Raw genomic sequence first — 27,058 nt, forward strand, 5'->3', positions numbered from 1 at the left:
TTGTGACCCTGGGAGCATACAGGATTGAATTTTCCTTCAAGACATACCATGCCCTTTTTTGCAAAATTGAACAGTGAACAACATCAAAAATTTCACAAGAGTGACAAAAAAAGTATGCTGAACCAGGGAGGCTAATGTAGCGACTGAGACTTGATAGAAAATGTAGCTACAGGCTTTGTGGCAGCCAAGGCAAAAAGGGAAACCCAGGGACCACAGAGCATCTGTTATCTGGTAGAAGGAGGTTCACCGGTTCCTTATGAGCCAGGCTTACAGCCTGGGGGATGAGGTACCCAGGAGTCCTTAGCAGCATGATGGATGGGGGTGGGCGGTCGGGGTGAAAGGGAGGACTGAGCTTATCTTCCTAGTACATCTATTTGCATCTGTTGTCCCAGGGTCTGCTTCTGTATTTCCTCAATGGTAAATAAATTAAAACACAGTATTTATAGTAACGGAAGTATAGGTGTATTAAGGAACTTTGCTGAAGTTCTTATGAATGTTTAGGGCAGACTTTGTGACAGCAAAGGCATTATGGGCTTTCTTTGGGCTCGTCTGGTTGTGCCTTGGTAGAAGATGCAACCTTGAACAAATTACTTGACATTTCTGAGCCTCGCCTTCCTCATCCGTGAAAAATGATTATTGTGCAGATGAAATGAGATGATGCATGTAAGGGGCTCAGGTTGATAAATGGTTGCTGTGCCATTGTTTATATTCTTACCATATTATCATGACCTTATGGCTAGGAGCACAGACTCTGGAGCCAGACTGCCTATGTTCACATCAGCTCCACCACCTACCAGCTCGATGACCTTGGGCAAGGTCACTTAGCCTCTCTGTGCCTCAGTTTCCTTCTCTGTAAAATGAAGCTAATAGGACTATTGTGAGAGCTAAATGGGCTGATAGTTGTAAAGCTCTTAGAACAGTGCCTGGGCATACAGTAAGTGCTATGTAAGTGTCTGTTAAATAAATCATAGTCTGTTCCCTCTGCCCTTCGAGGCCCTTCAGGGGAAAAGTTAGAAGATAACAGCTTCAAAGCGAGACAAGTAATTTCCAGACACTAATTTCTAAAGGAATAGATCTCTAGAATCCCAGTTAAGAAGTATTTGCCCCTTAGAAGACTGAGAGGCAGGAAAGCGTTGATGAGGGTGGAATCTTTGGCAGGTGCCTGGCCCAATACACTGAGCTGTTTGGGGGGCACGGCCCACTTCCTCGGGCTCCTTCCACCCTTGCAGGGAGCCTGACACTGAGGGCTGGCGGCTTTTCTGGCGCGGGCCAGGGGGAGGAGGAGAAAGGAGCTCCCGGGATCCCCTCGCCCCCTCCCCCAACTGCCCGGTGAGTAATGACATTCACGGAGCGGGGAGGGAGGGAGGAGAGGGGCAGGCTCGGCGAGGCCATGTGATGCTGGGCGAGAGAGAGCCGCCGCGCCGGAGCCTCCTTCTTTCCTGCCTCTGATTCCGGGCTGTCATGGCGACCCCCAACAATCTGACCCCCACCAACTGCAGCTGGTGGCCCATCTCCGCGCTGGAGAGCGATGCGGCCAAGCCGGCGGAGGCCCCCGACGCTCCCGAGGCGGCCAGCCCCGCCCATTGGCCCAGGGAGAGCCTGGTTCTGTACCACTGGACCCAGTCCTTCAGCTCGCAGAAGGTAGAGCCGGGCCGGGAGCCGCCTGCGCCGGTGGCCAGGAAGCTTGGGGAGGGGAGCCCCAGGGCTTGAGGGATCTGAGGGCGGCGAAAGACTGCAGAGGGGATAACCTGGGGTTTGGGGGTCCCGGAGGTCGGGGGACGCAGGGGTTCCTTCCAGGGCTGCTCACCTGGGAAGCGACAGGCTCTGTCTGGGCCCCAGGAGCACAGTTCGCAATTTTAGGAGCATCCATTCTGCCTCTTTCCCTCCCAGAAACAGCCGGTCTGTTGGGGTGCGGGGCGGGTGGGGGGGCTGAGAAAAGAGACAAAGGCGAGGGGAAGGGAATGGGCACTGCTGGGAAGGCGGCTTGGTGGGGTGGGAGGTGCTGCTGCTGCGGGGAGGGAGAAGAAGCGCTTCTTGGGGTCCAGCCTCGGTAGCCCCCTCTCAGTCGCTCCCTGCACGCTGCCGTCCCGGACACTGCAGGCCCCCAGGTCACAGCTCCTCTGCCCCTCTGTCTGCGGGCCGCCTTCTGGCTAGGGCTTGGAGGGTCTGTCCCCAGTCGTCGCCCACCCCCCACTCCGTGTCTTGAGCTGAGAAGGAAGGAGTTAAACCATCCCCTCACACCAGCTCGGCTCAGCCCATCAGGTCTGTTTTGCTCTTAAAGGCACAGAGTGGCCCCAGCCCCTAAAATGCTTCTAGGACCTAGGGGACCTGAGGGGCAGTTGGAAATCCAACTGGATTCTCAGGGTTCCCGCTTCCTGGGGGTGAGGCTGTGAACTGCACCCCTCAGACAGGGGCGCCTCTAGGGGCGCAATCTCCCACCCTGGGCTGTTGTCCCGTCTCTGGGCCACGGATTCAGCACCATGGCCAGGGCCCAGAGGCAGGTCCTGCAGGGGCCTAAGCGGCACCACTGCCTGACCTTCTGACTCCTCTTCTTCCTGGAAGATCCTTTTGTTCCATTCGTTCATTTTCCAGATGGAAAAACAGAATCCATGAAGAGAAAGGGCCTTGGAGCTCAAATACTTAGATTTGAGTCTTGGTCCAGGCTCATTTCATCATCTGGAAAGCGGGATAGTGATATAACAATAGCCACTTCCAATCCCAACCCCTTCTCAGGGTTGCTGATATGGTTGTTGAAGAAGGGGTATAACTTAGGAACTTAGTGTTATAGACTGGGACTACTCAAACTTGAGCGTGCATTAGAATCCCTGGATGATCCTGGTTAAAACCCAGACTGCTGGATTCTACCCCAAGGATCCTGATTCAGTGGGTCTGGAATGGGGTCCAAGATGCTGCCTTTCCAACAAGCGACCAGGTGATGCTGATGAAGCTGGTCCACCAATCATATTGCCCACTGACTCACTGTGGAGCTGTGGACAGGTCCCTTTGCCTGTGCAAAGCCTCAGCTTTATAATCTGTAAAATGGGGTGAATGCAGTAACTTCCTCGGAGGGCTATTATGAGAGTGAAATGTGATATGATGCACAAAAAGTACTGATGATGGCAGTGCCTGGCGAGAGGTCAAGACTCTGTTGATAATGAGTGTTATGATTTTTTTTTTTGAGACAGAGTCTTGCTCTATTGCCCAGGCTGGAGGGCAGTGGCATGATTTTGGCTCACTGCAACTTCCGCCTCCTGGGTTCAAGTGATTCTCCTGTCTCAGCCTCCTGAGTAGCTGGGACTACAGGCATACGTCACCACACCCGGCTAATTTTTTTATATTTTTGGTAGAGACAGGGTTTCACCATGTTTGCCAGGCTTGTCTCGAACTCCTGATCTCAAGTGATCCACTCACTTTGGCCTCCCAGAGTGCTAGTATTACAGGTGTGAGCCACCAGGAGCGGCTGTTATGATGTTATTAAGGCACTAGCTAAAGGAGGGGCCAGAGTTAGTCAAGGTCATACTGGAGTCATCCACAAATTCTGCACATGCTTGCACGTGCCAGGCCTCGTTCAAGGAGCCTGGGGATGGGGGCTTTGGAGATGAATCAGACTGCCCTTCAGAGTCTAGAACCTCCTCCCCACTAGAACCTCAGGAAGTGGGCTCCAGCGGCGGGGACCAGACAGGGGGCAGGGAGGTGGCATCTCCCATAACCATATCATGAGGGAGCCTCCTGTTCTTTGCTTCATGAAATATTTCCTATGTAGCGTGAGCTCAGGGCTGAGGTGGCCCCTGAGTCAGGATGAGACCATCTGCTGCAGCCCCACTTTTGACCAAGTCTCTGGCCAAGCTAACCTGGGCATCCTTCTGTCTCCCATACCAGGGCCTTCCCCCTACCCCGGGGCCCATGGTGGATTCTAGAAGCAGTGTAGCTTGGCAGAAAGAGCATGGGCTCTGCAGTCATATAGTCCTGGGTTCTATTCTCGTCTTGGCTACTTACTGGCTGAGTGACCTTGGACAAGTCACTTTACCTCTCTGTGCCTCAATGTCCCTATCTGGAAAAGGGGATTTTACATCCTACCCTGCAGAATTCCTTTAGAAGACATAGGCATATGTTAACTGCCTGGCATGTAGTAGGAGCTTAGCAGGTGAGTTTTCTTCCTTCTCTCCAATCCTGAAGGGCCTTAATTATATAAAGAGGGCAGTCCCCCATTGTCAAGCATCTAAATAGCCTGTCTTTAATGGCACATGAAATATGAATGGAAAAAAATAGTCCACCTCTAGGAGTGATGGTGGCTCCATTGGGCATCTGGAGATCATTCCAGACCCAGAGGGCAACAGGACAGTGTGTGGGTCCAGGGCCCAGGCTCTATGACCAGACTGCCTGGGCTTCCATCTCAGCTCTACCACTGACCAGCTGGGTAATCCCATGCAAGCTGCTTAACCTCTCACGCCCCAGTTATATCCACACCTGTACATTGAGAATATTAATGGTGCCTCCCCAACAGGGTCATTGTAAGGATTCAGCAAAAGTATCCATGTCAATCACCTAGAATAGCACGTGGCACATAGAAAGTGCTCAGTTAAGTGCTGGGTGCTGTTATAAAGGCATGGATTTTGGAATCAGCCAGACATGCGGTCAAACCCCAACTCTGCCATTCCCAGCTATGTGACTTTGTACAAGTGTCTTCTTTGCCTCTCTAAGTCAGCTTTCTCATATATTTGGGGGAGAGGGTTGAGGAGATTGAGTGATATCATGCATGTTCACACACTTAGCACAATGCCTTAAACAATTGCCTGTTAAGACTGAGCTTTCAAGCACTATCATAGGTCATTGTTTGGGGCCACAGGGTTTGAAGGAGGCTCTAAATGCCTAAGGTCAATGTTAGGATGCTTCTGAGGCTGTTCCTGCCCCCAGCCTCTTCCTCCTTTGTGGGGAAGAATGAGGCCAGGAGGGGCAAAAAAGCATAGAGTCAGGAGACCAAGGTTCTAGTGCTGCCAGTCCCACTAACTGGCTGTGTGACCTGACCCTCTCTGGTCCTCAGTTTTCTCAGCAGGGAAATGAACCAGATGTTTGATACAACGTGCCTCCCTCCTCCTTCCCCAGGCAGGAAGAACTGCCCTACCTCTCGGTGCCCCTTGACTTTGGGGCATCCATCTGTCCTCACAACTGCCCCTTTTCAAAAACCAAGACTGCTACTTCCTAGCTGTGTGACTGGGCAAGTTACTTACAATCTCTGTGCCTGCTTCCTTTTCTTAAAAGTGAGGGTACTGGGAGGTACTAGTACCAATTTCATTGGAATTCATAGGGATTAAGATCTAATGCATGTAAAGCTCTACAATAGTGCCTGGCACAGAGGAGGTGATAATAAGAGTTGGCTGTTGTTACTGCTGTTATTTCCACCAGAGTGAGTCTCTGAGGGTCGTCTCTGGCTCCCTGCAGCAAGCCTGGTTCATGGTTCCCTTACTGCCTCCTCTCAGGGTCTGCCCTGTCTTGGATGTACCTCTGGAGGGCCCCTGGCCCAGCCTTCAGATCCCAGGGGCAAGAGACCCAAGTCTGGGGCCTGCCAGAGGCCAGTTCAGACACCCAGGCATGGCAGGAGAGAAGCAAGGGGGTGAAGGATGAGCTCTCTTTCCCACCCTGCCCTTGCCTTTCAAACTCTTAGGGCTGACCCTCCAACTTGTCCATGCTGCACTTGACCGTGTACCGCCTCCCTTCACCTAAGAGGAGCCCCAGAGAGGAGAGCTGATGGGGGCAACAATGAGATGCATCTCCCTGCTTCTCTGCTCAGAAGCCTGCAGTGGCTCCCCAGGTCCCTCAGGAAAACTCCAGAGTCCTCTCAATGGCCTCAGGCCCTCCTGCAGGGTCCTAACCTTGCTTGAGTCAAGACCTAACTTGGGGGAAGTGTATGGGCCCTTCTCAGAATAATGTTTTTAATTGAATAAAATAAAATGTATAGGATTTTTAGATTAGAACGAAAACCAATCATATTGAAGTACGGTGTTATATAATAATATTTATGTTTCTTTATTAACCCCTTATATAACACGGTCTGGTGGCCGATCTCATAACAACTGTCATGTTGGAGTCGTGATGAGTGCGCATGATATTTTGAGACAACTGCAACAACTGTGAAGTGATGAAAATATCTGATTCCTAGTGGTGACAATATTGCAGGCACTGCTAAACGCTACCCTACTTTATCGCCTACATTCATAATTGAAGAAAATGCTAACTGTCAGTTTGAGATTACTGAAAATAAACATGTAATTTTCCCATCCTAGTTCAAGGAGTCCCTGAATTAATTCATGGACCCCTTGGCCTGGGAGTGTGGATTAAAAGATCCTGTGCACAACCCGGCCAGGCGTGGTGGCTCACACCTATAATCCCAGCACTGTGGGAGGCCAAGGTGGGTGGATCACCTGAGGTCAGGAGTTTGAGACCAGTCTGGCCAACAGGTGAAACCTTGTCTCTCCTAAAAATACAGGCTGGGCATGGTGGCTCGTGCCTGTAATCCCAGCACTTTGGGAGGCCAAGGCAGGCGGATCACCTGAAGTTAGGAGGTTGAGACCAGCCTGACCAACACGGTGAAATCCCGTCTCTACTAAAAATACAAAAATTAGCTGGGCGTGGTGGTGTGCACCTGTGATCCCAGCTACTCGGGAGGCTGAGACAAGAGAATCGCGTGAACCTGGGAGGCGGAGGTTGCAGTCAGCCGAGATTGCACCACTGCACTCCAGCTTGGGTAACAAGAGCGAAACTCCAGCTCAAAACAAACAAACAAACAAACAAAAAAAACAAAAATTAGCTAGGCATGGTGGTGCATGCCTGTAGTCCCAGCTACTTGGGAGGCTGAGGCAGGAAAATCGCTTGAATCCAGGAGATGGAGGTTGCAGTGAGCTGAGATTGCACCATTGAACTCCAGCCTGGACAACTGAGTGAGACCCCGTCTCAAAAAAAAAAAAAAAAATCCTATGCACAACCCTTTCTGCTCCTACCCTCCTCGTCTATTCCTGACTGCCCTGCTCCAGACACACTGGCTTCCTTGCTGTCTTTTGAGCATGTCCAACATGCTTAGAGCCTTAGCACTGGCTGTTCCCTCTGACTGAAGCTCTCTTCCCCAGGTCCCTGTGTGGACCACTTCCTCACTTCTTTCAAGCCTTTGCTCAAGGGCCACCTTCTCGAGAGGCCTGCCCTAATAGACCACCTTAATTAAAATTGCTACCTTTCTCCCTCACACCATGGTACCCCGATTCCCCTTCCCTGCTCTATTTTCTCTTTTTTTGGAAGCACTCACCGTCTTTTGACAGACCAAATTGCTTATCATCTGCCTGCCCCCACTGACATGTCAGTTCCCTGAGGGCAGGGATCATTGTTTTGTTCACTGCTAAGTTTCCAACAAGACCTGGCACATAGTAGGCACTCAATAAACAAGTGGTGAAAAGTGATGGATTTGCAAGCTGTAAGGTGTTATGTTAAAAAGCCGTTTGACTCTGTAAATCTAAAACTGCTCTAAAAATAAGGCCTACTAATTTTTTTTAAAAAGAATTTGAAATAAACTGAGGTCAGAGATGCTAAGTGTTTTATACAAAGTCACACCGCAACTAAATGACTAGGCAGAGACACCAACCCAGCCCATCACATTAAACAAGGGCCTGGGTAAGGAGAGGCAGTGCCTGACCCATGACAATGCGGCACCGTGGGTGATTTTCAGGCACCCACAGGGAAGTTCGTTTACCTAGAGATGGGTGATGTCTGATCACACTAAGTGGTGACCACCTAGGTCTAGTCCAGCCTCCAGGGGGCAGAGATGGCAGATGGCCTTGGTAGCTGAATGCCCTTCCCTTAGGCTTGGCTTCCTCTCTGGGTCCCCTCCCCCACAGGGTGACACATGGCTCTGGCCTGTAGCTCAGCTAAAGGTGAAAGTCTCCTTGGCCGCCTGCCAGGGTGACCCCAAAGCAGCTCCAAGCAGGATTGTCATGCCTCTAAAGATATAGTCCCCTCCCCAAATAGCAGCCCTGACACTTTCACGGGAGACCCAGGGTAGAGCATGGGAGCGGCCCCTGGAGGCAGGTGCCCTGCCAAGATGGAAGGCCAACTGTCTGGCCCTACCAAGGGCAAAGGCCTGGTTTGGACTCTGTTTCCACCCATTCAGAGGTCCCAGCTTGGCCTGGAGGATGGAGGGCCAGGTAAAGACAAGAGAAGGGGGCTTTCTGCTCCAGCCAAACTCCAGTCTCCACTACTCTGGGCTTCTCCAGGGCACAGGCCGCCCATGAGCTCAAATATACACATGCATACCTGCTCCCACGCATGCACACTCACACTGACACGGGCACACACATGGCACACACTCACATGTGCACACATGTGCACTCTCACATCCACACTCACAGTCCTTGGATACTCACACTTACTCATACACTCTTCCATGCACACCCACACTCACACACACGCAGACACACAAACACATTTGCTCACTCATACACACGCAATCACACACTCAGACCCAAACAGATGCTGCCCCCAGGCTGCTCACTGTCTGCAACAGTTTTTCCCCCTCTCTCAGACAGAACCAGAAGCTCCCTCCCACTGCCGAGGAGGGAGGCAGAGCCAGCCCTGTCTCCTGCCTCCTGCAAGGTTGTGAATGTAGTAGTGTCAGCTTGCAGCAGGGCTGCGGGGCACTCTTTGAACACTGAATCCAGCCCCCTTGTTTTGCTGATGAGAAAAAGGAGGCTCAGAAAGGGGCAGTGATTGCTCTAAGGTCACACAGCATTGCTATGGCAGATCCAAGATGAGGACTTGAGTCCCTGCCTCCTAGCCCAGGGTCTCTACCTGCACCATGTGCCCCACCTATAGGACCTGCTCTTGGCTAATGGAGCAAATAAGTCTGTGAATGAATGTTGGGTGTTTCAGGGCAAGTTACCCTTCCCTTCCGATGATCCACCAAACAGGAGGAGGTGTTTATGTTCACTGTGAGGGTGGGGCATGAAGTACTCTAGGACACACCAGGGTATGTGCGTGGTGTGTGTGTGTAATAAGTGATGCTAGAACTCATGTATTAACCTTCTGTGCTGGGGCTGTCTCCACAACAGCCCATTTCAACCTCACACTTGCATTCCTCACTTCACAGAAGCTAGAAATCAGAGAGAGCAAGTGACTTGTTCAAGGTCACACAGCAAATAAGCAGTAGAGCTAGGCTTCCAAGTCAAAGTCTGTCTGCCTCCAAAACCTGCCCTCATACCAGCAGCTAAGACACATTACCCCTACTGTGTTCCAGGCACCATTCCACAGGGACTAATGAATTTCATCCTCACAGCGGGCCTCCGAGGCAATTACTATAGGACTCCCACTGGATAAGAGGGAAAACTGAGGCACAAAGAAGTAAAGCTGCCCAGGCATGGTGGCTCACGCCTGTAATCTCAGCACTTTGGGAGGTCAAGACAGGTGGATCGCTTGAGGTCAGGAGTTCAAGACCAGCCTAGCCAATATGGTGAAACCCCATCTCTACTAAAAATACAAAAATTAGCCAAGCGTGGTGGCATGCTCCTGTAATCCCAGCTACTCAGGAGGCTGAGGTAGGAGAATTGCTTGAACCCAGGAGGCAGAGGTTGCAGTGAGCCGAGATCGCACCACTGCACTCCAGCCTGAGCAACAGAGCGAGACTCTGTCTCAAAAAAAAAAAAAAAAAAAAAAAAAAAAAAAAAAAGTAAAGCTACTTGTAAAGCCAAGTCATCCAGCAAATAAGTGTAAAGCTGGCATTTGAAACAACACCATTCAGGTTCTGCCCATGACACTGCATTGCCTCTTCTGGATGCTTAACTTGTCCCAGGAGCCACCATCTCAGCTGTGGGTGGAGACATTGATGCTCAAGGGGAATGGGCCTTTCCTCTTTTGGGGATACCCTCCCTCTCCCCTGGACCAGAGTGGAAGGTGGGGAGGGAAGCATAAGAATGGGGCCACTTGCCATCTTGCCAGGGGATCTTGGACAAGCCCATCCTTCCTTCTGAGTCCACAGGCAGGGGGCAATAGGACTAGGTGATCTCTAGCCATCTTCTAGCTTAGAAATATTGGGCTGGGTCACGAGCATGCCCCAGCCTCAAGGCTCTCTGGCAGCTTCTACCAGCTCAAATGTGTATCTGGGAGCCCCTAGAAACATAAAGAAAGACTCAGGAAGGTGCAGGCCCAGAACTCCCTGGAAGGAGCCCTCAGGGCAGAGAGCACTGGTTTGGGAGTCAAGAACCTTGCTTCCAGTTTTAAGTCTGCTGCTGAATTGCTGTGTGACTTTGGGTAGATTACTTGCCATCTCTGGGCTTTAGTTTTCTCATCAAGAAAAATGGGGAGATACTATTCTACCCTCCTCTAGGGGCTGTTGTGAGTTTCCAACCAGGCAACCAGATGAGGTGTTTGGGGGAAATAAAGGGCTCGACTAATGTCGGCAAGTTACTTTTCCCCTCACTTAGTACCCCAAATAATTTGAGAAATTTAGCTGTTGATTATGATAATAATAAGAGTTTCTGACCAGGCACGGTGGCTAACATCTGTAATCCCAGCAGTTTGGGAGGCCGAGGTGGCCAGAGCACCTGAGGTCAGGAGTGGAAGACCAGCCTGACCAACACGGCAAAACCCTGTCTCTACTAAAAATACAAAAATTAGCTGGGTGTAGTGGTGACAGCCTGTAGTCAGGAGGCTGAGGCAGGAGAATCGCTTGAGTCCAGGAGGCAGAGGTTGCAGAGAGCTGAGATTGCGCCACTGCACTCCAGCCTGGGCAATAGAGCGAGACTCTGTCTTTAAAAAAGGGGGAAAAAAACAGTTTTTGTGAATTTCCTGGCCAGATCTACTCCTGGGGCCAGGCTGAGTGCTCAACTGTGATAACGACGATCACAAATTGAGTGCCAATAATTTGTCCCAGACACTGGGTTGGTACTGTTAATACTATCATTTTTAAAATAAGAAAACTGAGGCTCAGAAAGTTTAAGGACTGCCCACACTCACACAGCCAGGAATCCTATCCCAGATGTGTCCAGCTGTCAAATCCAGCCCCTTAGCCACCAGGCAGCACTGCCCTTTGTCCCCCAAGCAGAACTGCGCTCCTCCCTCCACCAGGCACATGCCCCTGGGAGATATCCCCCCCAAACCCAGGTGCCCAAGAACGGGCTGAAAGCAATCGTGTCCCCTCCTGTGTGTGACCTCTGACCTCCCTCCCCGCACACCCCCGCCCCACCTGGGCAGAGTGTCCCCTGTGTCCGCCCGCCTTCCCCGTTCTGACCCTGGCGCCTGCAGGTGCGGCTGGTGATCGCCGAGAAGGGCCTGGTGTGCGAGGAGCGGGACGTGAGCCTGCCGCAGAGCGAGCACAAGGAGCCGTGGTTCATGCGGCTCAACCTGGGCGAGGAGGTGCCCGTTATCATCCACCGCGACAACATCATCAGTGACTATGACCAGATCATTGACTATGTGGAGCGCACCTTCACAGGAGGTACGGCTGCCTCCCCACCCAGGGGCCCACTCCATACCACAGATCCTCAGGGGCCCCCACAGGCTCAGACGGGGTCCCAGAACTTTGGGAAGTCTGGGAAATTCACTGGAGCCATGGGCAAGGCCCAGTCTCCCCAAAAAGGAGCCACAGAGCCACAGGCAGGGTTCAGATGCCCCCAGAGCCCCAGAGCCACAGGCATAGCTACTGATCCATACAGAGACCTCCCCTCCCCTGGTATTGTAAGGGCATGACCCAGACACCCGCCCCCCCAACCAGGAGCAGTGGGGCTATAGCCTTTTCCCCCGAGCTCTGGAGTCACAGGCATGGCCCCTTCAGCATGAGTGGCTCCAGACCACCCTCTAGGTCCCCACAGACAGGGTCCAGATCTCCCACGGGTTCCAGGGCAAGGACAGGGCCCAGCTCCCTCTGGAACATAGATTCCCTAGGACCCCATAGGAACCTGAAGACATGTTCCCAGACGCCCCAGAACCCTGAGAGAGGGGAGGGCCCAGACACCCCAGAACCCCGAGACAGGCGAGGGCCCAGACACCCCAGAACCCTGAGACAGGGGAGGGCCCAGATACCCCAGAACCCCATGGACAGGGGAGAGCCCAGACACCCCAAAACCCCACAGGCAGGGGAGGGCCCAGGTACCCCAGAACCTCGCAGAGACCCCGTCCTCTCCCCCCTTAGGCCCTCCTCAGGCTCAGGAACTTACTGCCCATTGCATAGGCTCAGACACCCACTGGGAGGGCATCAGGGCCCAGACATGCACTGTTTTAAAAGATGTGAATTGGTTGCCAACATTTAAAAGTCAAGGGGACCCAAGCATTGAGCACCCAGGTTGCAGCTTCTCTTGAATCCCGCAACACTGGGCCTAGGACCCCGCCTGGCAGCAAGTCTGGAGCTGAGAGGAGCTAGCCCTCGGGGACAGCTTGGCAGAGCCCAGTGAGGAGAGATGACCGGGCCACCACTAGAATCCCCTGTCCGCCAGCAGGCAAGCCCGAGCATGGGGGTGCCCAGGGCCTCTGGGCAGAGACATCTTGGGGCTCAGGGATGCCAGGGGCAGGTGGCTGGGGCAGGTGCCCCTCTGGCTTCCCTGCCCAGCCCCTGGCGGTGCCCACAGAGCACGTGGTGGCCCTGATGCCCGAGGTGGGCAGCCTGCAGCACGCACGGGTGCTGCAGTACCGGGAGCTGCTGGACGCGCTGCCCATGGATGCCTACACGCATGGCTGCATCCTGCACCCCGAGCTCACCACCGACTCCATGATCCCCAAGTACGCCACGGCCGAGATCCGCAGTGAGTGCCAGGGCGGCGAGACAGCCCCTCTGCTTTCCCCCTTCGCGCCACTCCTTTCTTCCAAAGGATGTCCTCCCTCTCCTGGGCCTCTCTCTGTCCTCCCATTCCTCCTCCTTCTCTCCCTCTTGCATTCTCCATTTGTCCCCGCCTCTCTCTGAGTGCTTGGGGTTGGTTTCTCACTCCGCTGGTCTCTCTCTCTCTCTTGCTCTTTCTCTCTGTTCCTCTTGCTTGCCATCCCCTTCACCCCCGACTTCCCGGCCTTCCATCTCATTCACCCAGTTTCTAACAGAATATGTCTCTCTCCCTCTCTGCCAGTCTCGCTCCCATCCCCCTCCCCCGTCCCCTACTCTTGTCCTGCCCCCACATACAGAGACTATGGGGCTGTCTGTCCCCACAAGGTTTGTTCTCCCCGCACGAGTTTCAGCCTTAGACAGTCAGGGCTGTGCTTCGTGGCCAAGGGCTCTGAGTGACCTCAGGGTTAGGATTACCAAGGAAGGCTGCCCAGATGTGGCAAGGCCCCCAGTGGGGTCTCAGATTGAAGGTCACCCATGAGCATGTCCTGTCCTAATGGCCAGCCTGGACATGCTCACAGCCTACTTCATCCTTTTGTATCTGACACCCAGTGAATGGGTATTGGATTAAGTCAGATAATCCCTCAGCAGCTGTTCACAGACTACGATCTAGGCTTTGAGCAAACACCATGGGGTCCTACAGCCAAAAGACACCTGAAGATTCTCAGTAGATAATAGGTGCTCAGTGAATGGTCATGTCGTCCCCCTCAAAGGAACGTGGCTAATGTTCAAAGGCAGGGTTGGGGTGGTGTTAGGTTGTAGAACTCAACCCTGTCCCTTGAGAACCATTGTCATTGAACAAGACTCAGAATTTTTTTTTTTTTTTTTTTTTTGTGAGACAGGGTCTCCCTCTGTCATCCAGGCTGGAGTGTAGTGGCGCAATCTTGACTCACTGCAACCTCCTCTGCCCAGTCTCAAGCGATTCTCCCACCTCAGCCTCCCAAGTAGCTGGGACCCCAGGCACATGCTGCCATACCTGGCTAATTTTTTGTATTTTTGGTAGAGATGAGGTTTTGCCATATTGCCCAGGCTGGTCTTGTACTCCTGACCTCAGGTGATCTGCCTGCCTCAGCCTCTCAAAGCGCTGGGATTACAGGCATGAGCCACCATATGTGGCCAAGACTCAGGATTTACCTGTACATCTGGCTCCCAGCAACAGCCCCCTCAACAACATTTATGAGGCCCTGGGCAGGGGACTAGGGACAAACAGGAATAGACACAGCTTCTGCCATCCCAGGGTCAAGTTCCATGGAAGGAAAGACAAGTCACCAGGCAATTACAGTGCAGAACTAAGTGAGTTTGAATGAGCTCTCAGGAGGGCGGCCTGGTACTCTATGTCAAACATGGGAAAGCCCACATCTTGGAGATTACCCTGCAGTTACACTTGAACATATGCACCAAGAAGTATGAACAAAAGTATTCACTGCAGCATAGTTGGCAAGAGCAAGACTATCGCTGGAAATTACCCAGCTGTCATGAATTGGGAACTGGGTAAATAAGTTGTGGGTACTTCCATACAACGGAATACTGTGCAGATGTTTTTCAAAATTAATAGGTGTATGGAATGCTTCCTAAGATATATTAGTGAGTGGAAAAAAGTGAAGGGCAAAAAAAAAAAAATCTAGTGTGCTCTCATTAGTACTCAGAATGAGGTTAAATGGACACACAGGTGCTTGCACTGCAAGGAGTATTTCTGGAAGGATACACAGAAGCTGCCAAGTTTGTGTCTTTGGGGAGCAGAACTAAGAGACTGCAGCTGCAGAGGACAGAGATTTACTTTTATAGTACATTCTTCAATCTTGTTTGAATTTCAACAATATACATGTATATCCTGCTCAAAAATAAATTCGTTTAAAAATGTTTAATCTGGTGCCCATGAGTGTTACGAGCAGGAGATCAGGGAGGTTGTGGGTATACACGATGTCCACCCCAGCCTCCGGGGCCACAGAAGCCTTCCAAAATGCAGCAGCGACCGAGGATGTGTAGCAGGTAGAAGGGGAGGAAGAGGGAGAATTATTTCACATTCTGGAGTAGGACAGGGTGTATTGTGTTTGGGGAATGGAGGAAGCTCAGTGTGGTGCAAGTGTAGCCCAAGGTGGGGTAGAAATGGTCGTGGTGCATGTCTGGGGAGGAGGGTCTGGCAGAATTTGGATTTTGTCCAAAGAGCAGTGGAGAAACGGTGATGGGAAGTGACGTGGTCAGATCTGCATTTTACGAAGATCTCTCCTCTGAGGGAAGAATGAACGGGGTAGGCCCTGGCTGTTGGTAGGCAGGGTCCCGGCCAAGGGCTGGAGGCAGTCCCCAAGGGCTTCTGGGAATTAGGGGCACTCTCCCTCAATCTTGCCCTGAGCCATTTGAAGGTGCCTAGAAGGCACTGGGAGTCCAGAGCAGACCCAGCCCACCCCCTCTCTCCCCATCTTTCTCTGAGGAGGCAGAGAGGATCTCAGGGCTCCAGCCCAGCTGGGGGATGAGAGGAGGGAGGTCCCAGAGTGCAGAAGGAGTAGAAGCCAGCCTGCAGTGACCCCTTAATCAGTCTCAAGTCTTCTCTTGGGGTGGCCTGCCCTCCTGGAGTCTGAAGCCACCACATGGGCAGCGCTGGGTGACACGCAAGAAAGAAGATGCTGTCCTTGACCTTCACATTCATAAAACATCAATGAGACTTAATATAGCCCTGAAGCTGAATGATCTGGGAGTGTGTTTACTGGGATTTGTGTCAGGACAGGAGATGGGGCAGCGGGTGGTGAAATCTCAGATGACAGAAGCTAAACAACCTAAGTCACTCACTCATTTCATTCATTCATTCATTCAACACTCACTGAGCTCCTGCTCTGTGCCAGGCCTGTGTTGAGTTTTAAGGGAACAAAGATGAATCTGACATAGCCACTGCTCTCCAGAAGCTCAAGTGTTAGAGGGAGACATACACATTCAGTGATAACTACGTTAGCACCAAAATCTCCATGTACAGCAAGCAGGCAGGTTGTGGACTCAAGCCCAGGAGGGCTCTTTTCATATAGACAGCAAGGTTAATGGAGTTGTGAATGGCAGCTCTGATTAGCGTGATTGCGTTCCCTGGCAGAAGTCTGTAGGGCGTAAACTGGGGAACAAAGACATTGAGCGGGCAGACCTCCTACAGGATCAGGAAGGGCTTCATGGAGGAGGAAATCTTTAGCTGAATCTAGAAGGAGGCTTTCAGGAAAGGAGGATAAGGCTATTTTAGGAAGAAGTAGTAGTATGAGCAGAAGCCTGGAGGTGTGGAGTGGTCTGGCACATTCAGGGAACAGCAAGCATGTACAGTGGCTGAAACGTACATATTGGGACAGGAACAGTTGGGAAAACTCAGTGAAAGATGGAGTAGGTGAGAGGCAGGGCAAGTGGATCCTGAAGGCTCTTTGAAGGCAAGTTGGGGAGCTAGGATGTTATCCGGGGGCAGTGAGGAGCCAGGGATGGGTTTTAAACAGAGTGGCATGGTCAAGTGTGTGAAGAAGATATCTCTGGTAGGGGTGGGGAGAAGGGCTTGTAAGGGAGAGAGGGGAGGTGACAGAGGGTGGGTGAAATCATCTAGGTGAGACATTAATGGGGTCTGAACTAAGAGATAGTCAGTTAAATGGAGGAGGTTAAATGTGAGAAAATATGAGAAAGATGGAGGAGGAAGAATCAACAGGACCTGGGAATGACTTGATGTGGGGTGAGGTAGTGGGAGGAGCTGAAGGCAAATCCAGGAATCTGGCTGGGCTTTGTGTCGGGGAGGGGATGCTGCAATTTGGGAAGAATGCAGGGGGAGAAGCAGTGAGGCAGGGAAGATGACCAGGTCTAGGGTTGGGTCTATCGGTTTCTGACATCTACTACTCATCCTCAAGGGTACAGTCTCCTCCTCCGTGAGGTCTCTCAGCCCCTTGTGCCCCAGGCAGGCAGCCCCTGGGTCCCTATGCCTTGTGTTCACTCTTCCCTACAGTTTAATCATGCTGTACCATAGAGTTTATTTTTATTTTTTTAAAATGTGTATTTTATAATATTGCTGATGTGTATTATTTATTTATTTTTGTATTTTTTTAGAGTAAGGGTCTCACTCTGTTGCCCAGGCTGGAGTGCAGTGGTGCAATCATAGCTCACTGCAGCCTTGACCTCCCAGGCTCAAGCGATCCTCCTGCCTCAACCTCCTGAGTAGCTGGGACTATGGAGTGCACCACTACACCTGGCTAACTTTTTTTTTTTAAGATGGGTTCTTGCTATGTTGCCCAAGCTGGTCTTGAACTCCTGGGCTCAAGTGATCCTCTCACCTCAGCCTCCCAAAATGTTAGGATTACAGGGGTGAGCCATTGGCTGAGATTTCTTTATGTGCCTATCTCTCCCACCAGCCTGAGCTCAGGGCAGGATGGCATCTTATCCATCACTACGGCACAGCCTGCAGTGCTCCCTAAGTGTTGGCTGTTGACAGTATTCCTCCTCTGACCAGTGTTTGGATGGGGCCTACTTCAAGTTGTGTAAGGGAGGTGATGGGGGAGCAACTGAGGTATCAGAGGGATGGGACCTTTCCTATTATCTCCCCAGGACATTTAGCCAATGCCACCACGGACCTCATGAAACTGGACCATGAAGAGGAGCCCCAGCTCTCCGAGCCCTACCTTTCTAAACAGAAGAAGCTCATGGTGAGTACCTCCCGGCCTGCTGAGTCCCCTTCCCTACGAGCTCTTCCATGGAAATGGACAATAGGAGAAGCTAAGTAGAAGATCAGCTGATGATATGAAATGGAAAAGCCCCTGGCTTGCTTTTCCAATCCTGTCCCCTGCCATTTACTAGCTGTTAGACCTTGGGTAAGCCACTGCTGCCGTGGGGCCTCAGTTTCCTCATGTGTTAGGTTGTGTCTTTAAAAGCAGAGCATTGGCCAGGCATGGTGGCTCACTCCTGTAATCCCAGCACTTTGGGAGGCCGAGGCAAGTGGATCACTTGAGGTCAGGAGTTTGAGACCAGCCTGGCCAACATGGTGAAACCCCGTCTCTACTAAAAATACAAAAATTAGCTGGGCATCATGGCGGATGCCTGTAGTCCCAGCTACTCGGGAGGCTGAGGCAAGGAAATTGCCTGAACCTGGGAGGCAGAGGTTGCAGTGAGCTGAGATCGGGCCACTACACTCCAGCCTGGGCAACAGAGTGAGACTCTGTCTCAAATAATAATAATTATAATAAATATATAAATAAATAAAAATAAATGCAGAGCACTGAACAGGGGGTCTTGGGAAAGGAGGTATTGAAGGATTGCTCTGAGGGGGACCCCAGAGGGATGGGAGGGATAAGGAAGAGGAAGCTGCTAAGCCTCAATTGATTCCACAGGAAGCTCTGGAGCACAAATGGCACCACAAAGGTGATCAACCTTGAAGTAACGGGCCAGCCTTTTATCCCCTCATATCAGTGGGACATTGGCTACAGATTGTTGGAGGGAGGGGTGCGGGCAGGTAACCTCCCAAGTACTTGTGGGCAATGCATCTCCTTATTGGCTGAGAGAAGGGGCAGCTGTGAGCCACTAGCAGCCAGCCCTCCCAGCATCTGGGTGTAAGAATGTACTAGGGATCTAGGCAGGACAGCCAAGCTCACAGGACTGTTGTAGGCACCAGATGAGGGTGCTTCATAACAGGGGGGCATCCTATACACTTGGGGGGCATTTGGAGGCTGGGTTTGCAGAAGAAGTTCAGCAAAGCTCCTTCCATCCCTGAACATCCTGGCTCTATTGAGGCCAACTCAGCTTCTCTTGGCCCTGTCCTGCCCCCAGGCCAAGATCTTGGAGCACGATGATGTGAGCTACCTGAAGAAGATCCTCGGGGAGCTGGCCATGGTGCTGGACCAGATTGAGGCGGAGCTGGAGAAGAGGAAGCTGGAGAACGAGGGTGGGTGCCAGCCCTGGGGGAGGTGGGGGCTGCAGCCCACCCAGCCTACTCTTCCCCTGCCCAGTCTCAGCCTCTTTTTCCCCCAAAAGTCTCAGAGGACCTCCCAGGTGGTTAAGAGGATGGGCTATGGAGTCAGACTAAGGTTCAAGTCATAACTTGGCCACTTCCTAGCTTAGTAAATGTGGTCAGGTTCTCCCCTCTCTGAACTTCAGTTTCCCATCTATAAAATGGGAATAATAGTAGGACCTGCCTCAAAGAGCTGTTGAGACATTGTGTGAAATAATACACGTAGAGTGCTTAGATTAGGGCTTAGCACATAGTAGGTGTTTAATAAAGGTAGGTGAAGATGATGTTAAGAGGCAGCTCATAGATGTCATGGTTAAGGCCAGAACTTGTTCCCTCTCGATGGGTCCAGTGTTGTTTCCAGCATCTCATAACTGATGCCACAAGCACAAGACCTTATGTCCCGAACAGAGACATCATCATGCATACTGAATACTCGGTTGCTCCCCCGTCACCTCCCTTACACAACTTGATGTCCACTACCCACCACACCATCCCACTTGCCCTGCCCAAGAATGCATTATGGCTCCTTCATGCTCCAGCCAGACATCCAAGCTCACCCAGACTCTCCTCGACCTTGACTCTTCCTGCTCCCAGCTGGGCCTCTAGACTTGGACATGCCAGCTTCATTCTACCTCCACGCTTTTGCTCCCACAGCCCCTCCCTCCTGGAGCACCCTTCCTACACCACTCCACTCCATTTTGCCTGTTGCACACCATCTTTGCCACAGCCCTTCTTCAGATCTCATTCTGAGTTTCCCATCTTGCTCCGTTTAAGACCTGTGATGAGTCTTGTCTCCTGAACAATGCAAATTTATGGTGCATTTGCAACAGCCTCCTGCACATGCATGGCTATGTGTATGGGAAGGCCGTAGAGCCCAGGGTCTAAACAGATGGGGTTAGAGTAAGAAAAACTTGAATTAGAGTTCCAGCTTTGCTGCCTCAAATATGTAACCTTGGACAAGTTGCTTTCCCTATTGAAGCCTCAGTTTCCTCATCTATAAGATGGGATGGTAATAATACAACTTAACCCTGTCTTGCTGGACTCTTGTGAAAATTCAGTATACTCAGCACACTGCCTGTCCCATTACTAGTTTAATACATATGGCAGCTAAAGGGACACACATTCTCCATATGAGAAAACTGAGGCTCAGAGAGATGAAGTGAGTTGCTCAAGGTCAGGCAGCTCATAGATGTCATGGTTAGGGCCAGAACTTGTTCCCTCTCGGTGGGTCCAGTGTTGTTTCCAGCATCTCACAACTGATGCCACAAGCACAAGACCTTATGTCCCGAACAGAGACATCATCATGCATACTGAAGCCAGCTGCCTTAAATCGTTTCTGGAAACAAAGCCTGGTATGACTAAGTGAGTAAAAAAATAACACACCTCAAAGGGGAACTTTTGGCTGGGCACAATGGCTCACGCCTGTAATCCCAGCACTTTGGGAGGCCGAGGCGGGTGGATCACCTGAGGTCAGGAGTTCGAGACCAGCCTAACCAACATGGCAAAACCCTGTCTCTACTAAAAATACAAAAACTAGCTGGGCGGGGTGCTGGGTTCCTGTAATCCCAGCTACTCGAGAGGCTGAGGCAGGAGAATCACTTGAACCTGGGAGGCAGAGGTTGCAGTGAACTCAGATTGCGCCACTACACTCCAGCCTGGGGGACAGAGAGAGACTCCATCCCCTGCCCCCCAACCAAAAAAAAAAAAGGAACTTTCCTGTTTCTATCCTAACGGTAGCTAAGGGGAGCTGTTGCAGAGTTAATGGCTCTTGAGGGGCCAAAAGGCTTGGTAGTTCAGAGACGGGCCTTTGGGGGAGAGAGTCCCAGCTCTGCCATGCTCTCGGTGGGTGACCTTGGACATCAAGTATATGTTATTCACTTATGCATTAGTTTCTTAGGACTTCCATAACAAAATACTACAGACTGAGGGGCTTAAACAGCAGAAACCTATTGTCGCACAGAGCTGGAGGCTAGACATCTCAGATCAAGGTGCCTGTGGGGTGGGTTTCTCTCGAGGCCTCTCTCCTTGGCTTGTAAGTGGCTGCCTTCTTGCCGTGTCCTTACATGGCCCTTCCCCTGTGCTGCACATGCCTGGTGTCTTTGAGTCCAAATTTCCTCCTATAAATACTTTAGTCTGATTGAATGAGGACCCACCTTAAGCTCTTCATTTTAAGGTAATTATCTCTTTAAAAGCCCTGTTTCCAAATACAGTCACATTCTGAGATTTTAGGAGTGTCCAATCTTTTGGCTTCCTCGGGCCACATTGGAAGAAGAGTAACTGTCCTGGGCCACACATAAAATATGCTAACACTGACGATAACTGATGAGCTTAAAAAACATCGCAAAAAATTCTCAGAATGTTTTAAGGAAGTTTATGAATTAGTTTCGGGCCACATTCAAAGCCATCCTGGGCTGCATGTGGCCCGCGGGCTGCAGGTTGGACAAGCTTGCTCTAGGGCTTAGGGCTTCAACATGTGAAGTTTGTGAGGGTCACAATCCAGCCCAGAAAAATCTATATATTTAATAGACCTTACTGTGTGTCAGGCCCTGTTCTAGGTGTTTCACAGATTTCAACTCACTTAATCCCCATAACAACCCCAGGAGGTGGGTAATATCAGCGATCCTGTTTAACAGATGAGGATCCTGTTTAACAGATGAGGAAGCACTAGCTCTGGGCTCTTTCCTGTTCTATAAAAGGGTGATAGGTTGGGCACAGTGGCTCACGCCTGTAACCCCAACACTTTGGGAGGCTGAGGCAGGTGGATCACTTGAGGTCAGGAGTTCGAGACCAGCCTGGCCAACATGGTGAAACCCTATCTCTACTAAAAATACAAAAAATTAGCTGGGCATGGTGGTGGGCAGCTGTAATCTCAGTTATGTGGGAGGCTGAGGCAGGAGAATCACTTGAACCCAGGAGGCAGAGGTTGCAGTGAGCTGAGATTGTACCACTGCACTCCAGCCTAGGCACCAGAGCGAGACTCTGTCTCAAAGAGAAAAAAAAAAAAAAAGGCAGGGGGTGATAACATGAGTGCCTACGTCCCAGGGCTGCTGCGAGGATCAATGAGCAAATGCATGTAAGGGGCTTAGCACAGTGTCTGGCACAGAGTACAGAAGTGTTCACATACATTGTGATCCAGAGAGACCCAGGGTCTGAACTGGACGGAGGCTAGGGTGGATGGTTCTGGAGAATAGCCTCGGACATGCATTCCTTGTGGGATTCCTAGGCTGGGACCCTACTGCTGACCGCTGTCCTGAGGTCTTCTGAGAGGAGACAGCATTGCACTGTCCCATGGTGAGATAAGTGGGGTTGTTCAAGATGGAGAGGTGTCAACAGTCCTTGCATCCCTCTGGGGCTGGGGGAGGTAGCAGAAGCCCCAGGGAAGTGGTTATGGATTTTAAAGGTCTGACTGGCTGGGCCCACATGGCCTCTGTTGCTCATCCAGGTTCCCTGAACCTGACTGGGTTAAACACTTTTATGCCTTCCATTTCTTCCCTCGTGGGCAGAGCCCAGTGTTGGAAGGGATTTTAATGTCACAGTTGAGACCCCTTGCATAGAGCCAGATGGCTTTGATGCAGATTCCTGATCAACCACCTCCTAGCTCTTTGACCTTGTGGAACTCACTTCATCTCTCTGAGCTCATCTGCAAAATGTTGATAATAATAGAATCAAACTCATAGCAGGGTTGCTGGTGGAAGATTTGTTAAGATAGTAAATGTTGAGTATTTTGCACAGTGCCTGGCTCAAGGTAAAATGTTCTAAAAATAATCATTATTACCATTCTCTTTCATTCATTTATTCAAATATTTATTGAACACCTACTAGATGGTAGGTCCTAGGAATAAACTAATGAGTAAAACTCAGACCTCATTCTTGGTTTCATGGAGTTTGCAATCTTACAGAGGAAAAAGACATTAGTCAAATAATCCCATAAGTAAACACAGAATTGCACACAGTGATAAGTGTTAAGATTGAGAGTAAATGAGCAGGATAAAGTGGATAAAGTTTCCCTGAGAAGGTGATATTCAAAGTGAGACCTGAAGGATGAGAAGGAGCCTAGAGAAGAATCAGGGCAGATATGACCCAAACTGAGGGATGCCATGGAGTGGGAGAGAACTGGGAACTCTTCAGGAACGGGCTGCTGTGTGGGGAGTCCTCGGGAAAGCGGTGGGAATGAGGGGAGAGCTGGAGCAGGTGAGGTGAGATCACGGGCCTCAGAGCCTGCATTTACAAGTCTGGATTTTATACTAAGTACAATGGGAAGTCCCTAGAGGGCTTCGAGGAGGGGATTGTATCAGTTAGTTTCTGCTGTATAACAAACCATTGCAAATCTGAGTGACATAAAAGAAGGGCCTTTTATGTGTTCATGATATGTGGCTTGGCAGTATGGGCTGGGCTCAGCTGGGACGGCTTACCTCTCACACATGGGGAGTGGCTGACCTCATTCCTGCATTTGCGGCCAGCAAATTTAAGACAGTAAATGTTGATTACTTTGCATAGCGCCCAGCTCAAGATGAAATGTTCTAAAAATTATTATTATCACCATTCTTTTTCATTCATTTATTCAAATATTTATTGAACATCTCCTAGATACTAGGTCCTAGGGATAAATTAATGAGCAAAATCCAGACGTCATTCTTGCTCTCACGGAGTTTGCAGTCTTAGAAAAAAAAAACTATGAGTCTTAGATGGCAGGAGGAGCAAAGCCATCAAGATGCACACATTGCAAAGTGACATGCGTACAGGAATGGGAGGAACTCATGGCCCTGTTTGCAGTCTCCATGGGGCTCAGTTGTTCGGTTTTATATTTGAGAGAATTCCAACTGCTGTGTGAAAATGGATTTCAAGGGAGACAGAGGGGAGGCCGGTGCAGCAGCTCAGGTGAGAGATGATGTTGGCGTGGACTGAGATGGTTGCAGTGGAGATGGTGAGGTGTGAATGGGCTTGAGAGGTATTTTGAAGATAAAATGAGCAGGAATTTCTATGAGGGTTGGGAGTGAGGTAAAGAGAATCAAAAGTAATTCCTGGGCTGGGCACAGTGGCTCACACCTGTAATCCCAGCACTTTGGGAGGCCGAGGCAGGTGAATCACGAGGTCAGGAGATCAAGACCATCCTGGCTAACACAGTGAAACCCTGTCTATACTAAAAATACAAAGAATTAGCCGGGCGTGGTGGCACGTGCCTGTAATCCCAGCTATTTGGAAGGCTGAGGCAGGCGAATCGCTTGAACCTGGGAGGCAGAGGTTGCAGTGAGCCAAGATTGTGCCACTGCACTCCAGGCTGGGCGTTTGGGAGACAGTGAGTTTGTGACACCCAAGAGAGGATGTCACAGAAGCCATTAGATATTCCAGCCTGACTCTCAAAGGAGAGGTCAGAATTTGGAGATTCAGGAGTTCTCAGCCCATACATGGTGTTTAAAGCTATAGAATTGGATGTTTTCATCAAGGAAGAGAGCAGAGAGAGACAAAAAGAGGAATCAGGACCTGCTGTATTAGTTATCTGTGTGGCATAAGAAATTGCTGTCAATCTCAGTGTCTTAAATTTTAAAATCATTTATTATGTCACACATTTTCTGTGGATCTGGAGTTCTGGAGCAGCTGAGCTGGGCAGCTCTGAGACAGGGTTGCTTGATGCAGGTTGCCTTCAAGCTGTCAGCTGGGGCTGCAATGATTTGAAGGCTTGACTGGGGCTGGAGGATCCACTTCCAAGCTGCCTTATTCATGTGGTTCTTAGCTAGAGGCCTCTATCCCCTGCTGGCTGTTGGCAGGAGACTTTAGTTCCTTACCATGTGGGCCTCTCAATAGGCTGCTTGGGTTTCTTTACAGCATGGCTGCTGGCTTTCCCTGAGCAAGTTATCCCAGAGAAAGAGAAGATGCAGAAGCCACAATGTCTTTTATGATCTACTGCTGGAAGTCACTCTGCCCCATCATTCATTAGAAGTCATGAAATACAGCCGCTATTCAAGGGGAGGAGAATTGGGCTCCACTGAAGGGAGGAGTATATCAAGTAATTTGTGGGTGTACTTTAAAACTGTCGCACCTGGACTAGGCAAGGTCACGTGCACTTGTAATTCCAGCTAGTTGGGAGGCTGAGGCAGGAGAATCACTTGAGCCCCAGGAGTTCGAGACCAGTCGGGGCAACATGGTGAGACTGTCTCTACAAGAAAGTACCAAAATTAGCTGGGTGTGGTAGTATATGCCTGTAGACCCAGCTACTCAGGAGGCTGAGGCAGGAGGATTGCTTGAGCCTGGGAGGTTGAGGCTGCAGTGAGTCGTCTTCTGGGAGACAGAGTGAGACCCTGTCTCAAATAATGATAATAATAAAAACATAATTACCACATCTAGGCAGAGGTTCTCCCACACTAAGCAGAGGAGTCAGCAAAGCCCACTGAGGAGTGGCCAGTGAAGTAGGAAGACCCTCATGTTAGAAGGAACCGTGGGAAGATTGGGTTTTAAGGAGACAGAATGGTGTCAGTGCTGCTGGGAGATTGAGCAAGCCAGGATAGGAAAGTGTGCCCTCGGCTTTCTACCATGGATGTCGGCGGTGACCTCGCCAGAAGCATTTCACTGCAAACTGGGGCAAAAGTCAGATTGGAATGGACTGAAGAGTGCATGGGAGGTGAGGAATGAAGGCGGTGAGTGTAGATACCTCTTTTGAGAATGGTAAAGGTGAACAAAGAAGGTGGTGGTGGCTGAAGAAGGATGTGGGGTGACAGGAGGAATTGTTTTTGGACAGGAGATGTACAAATGTGTTCTCATGCTGGTGGAAACAGTGCAGTAGAAAGGCGGAATCGGGGGTTCAGGACGGCGATGCAGAGGCCACGAAGACAGGAGGGGCGTGGTTCAGGCAGGGGCCCCGTAGAAAACAGAGGACATCTTCAAACAGGGGAAATGGAAGACGGCTCAATAAAGGGACTCTACCAAGCCACAGGCAGGATGCAGGGACATGCCAAGGCAGAGAGGAGTACCCCAGGCCTGAAGTCTTGAGATCACAGGGTCATGAGAGCAGATTCAGGAACCTGGACAGAGGTGGTCACTGCCAGCTGTGGTGACTAGCAGAGAGGAGCCGAGGGAAGTCAGTCCAACATCACTGTTGCTCTCCCTCCTCTCCCGCCCCTGCTTCCTACTTGCCTAACTTTCCGAAGCCAGAGGGCATGAGCCCCGGGGGGTGGAGCCAGCAAGTGAGCTTCCTGGGGTGCAGAACAACATGGAGAAGGGGGAGGAGGACCTAGAAAGGCAACCTGAAAAGATGTGGAGACGTGGCATGGAGCAGGTGCAGAGGGCCCATGGAGGGCTTGGCCATGGGGTTAGGACACGCCCTGCATTGTGTCCGCATCAGCAGTATGGAGCGGTTTTGCAGCATCGAGGTGGGGAGTGTGGGCTTTCATCTCTGAAAGCTGCTGTCTTCTGAACGAAGCATGAGGTGATGTCATTGGCTGAGAGGGAACTGGGGAAAGGATGTGAGAAGGGTGAGAAGAGAGGATGAAAAGATGCAATTGTCTCCACAGGGAGCAGGAAGCACTCAAGAAATATAATAGGACCCTGGGCAGCACGGAGTGCCCTCCTGGGCTTTGCAGTCCTGACATTAAAGTGTAACCAGTTGGCCTCATTGTGAGATCGCCTCCAGCTGGCAGACCCAGAGAAGTGCAGAAGGGGCTCATCCAGGCCTGGGGTTTGCAAAGGGAACACACAAGTGGAGGAGAAGAGAGAACAGGGAAGGGATCAGATACCAGATTGCTGCCCAGGCGCACACACAAACACGGACACGCATAGAAGGCCATCAGCATTTGCCTACAAACATAAACATAGGCATGAACATAATAGTGAACATGTCTGAGGCAAACATCCAGATTCGCCTGGGCTTAAACTGCACTCACATGTGTGGTAATCCCACACCACGTGGACACAGATGCCCAGGAGAGTGGATATCCACGTGCATATAAATAATCGGCTGCATGGATTTGTGCAGGCAGACACGGGGCAAACATGCAGTCTATGCGGGATACAGACGCATGAAGAGATCTGCACACAGACCTGAGTAAAGAACTCACGTACTGAAAGGGGCCTGAGTTGACGTGGAGATACCTGCTGTGTCTATGCTCATTTGCATGTGGAAATAAGTAGCTTAATAGAGTGGTTACAACCACAGAATCTGGAACCAGATGGCCTAAGTTCAAATCTAGGCTCTGCTCTGACACATATTAGCTGAGGTTTGACTAAGTTACTTAACCTCTCTGTGCCTCAATTGCCTCATCTGTAAAGTGGGGATAATAACA

General features: G+C 50.9%; 1 protein-coding gene across 5 annotated transcripts in view; it reads left to right on the forward strand.

Annotated features, from left to right (window-relative positions):
* Positions 1-1,224: 1,224 nt before the first annotated feature.
* Positions 1,225-27,058, forward strand: part of GDAP1L1 (ganglioside induced differentiation associated protein 1 like 1) — a 33,653-nt gene continuing 7,819 nt past the window's right edge. For 2 of the 5 annotated variants that reach the window (XR_008674554.2, XM_004062188.4), the window contains exons 1-5: positions 1,363-1,641; positions 11,278-11,470; positions 12,597-12,770; positions 17,390-17,487; positions 18,605-18,719. Coding sequence is in view for 4 of the 5 variants with exons in the window: in XM_004062188.4 (XP_004062236.1) it covers positions 1,462-1,641; positions 11,278-11,470; positions 12,597-12,770; positions 17,390-17,487; positions 18,605-18,719 (760 nt within the window). In the remaining variant the exon portion in view is untranslated. Of the gene's footprint in view, positions 1,330-1,358; positions 1,642-11,226; positions 11,471-12,596; positions 12,771-17,389; positions 17,488-18,604; positions 18,720-27,058 lie in introns of those variants that run through there. The other 3 variants (XM_055373024.2, XM_019017526.3, XM_004062190.4) reach the window with 3 other exon arrangements.

This window comes from Gorilla gorilla, chromosome 21 (genome assembly GCF_029281585.2).
Source record: "Gorilla gorilla gorilla isolate KB3781 chromosome 21, NHGRI_mGorGor1-v2.1_pri, whole genome shotgun sequence".
NCBI classification, from domain to species: Eukaryota; Metazoa; Chordata; class Mammalia; order Primates; family Hominidae; genus Gorilla; species Gorilla gorilla.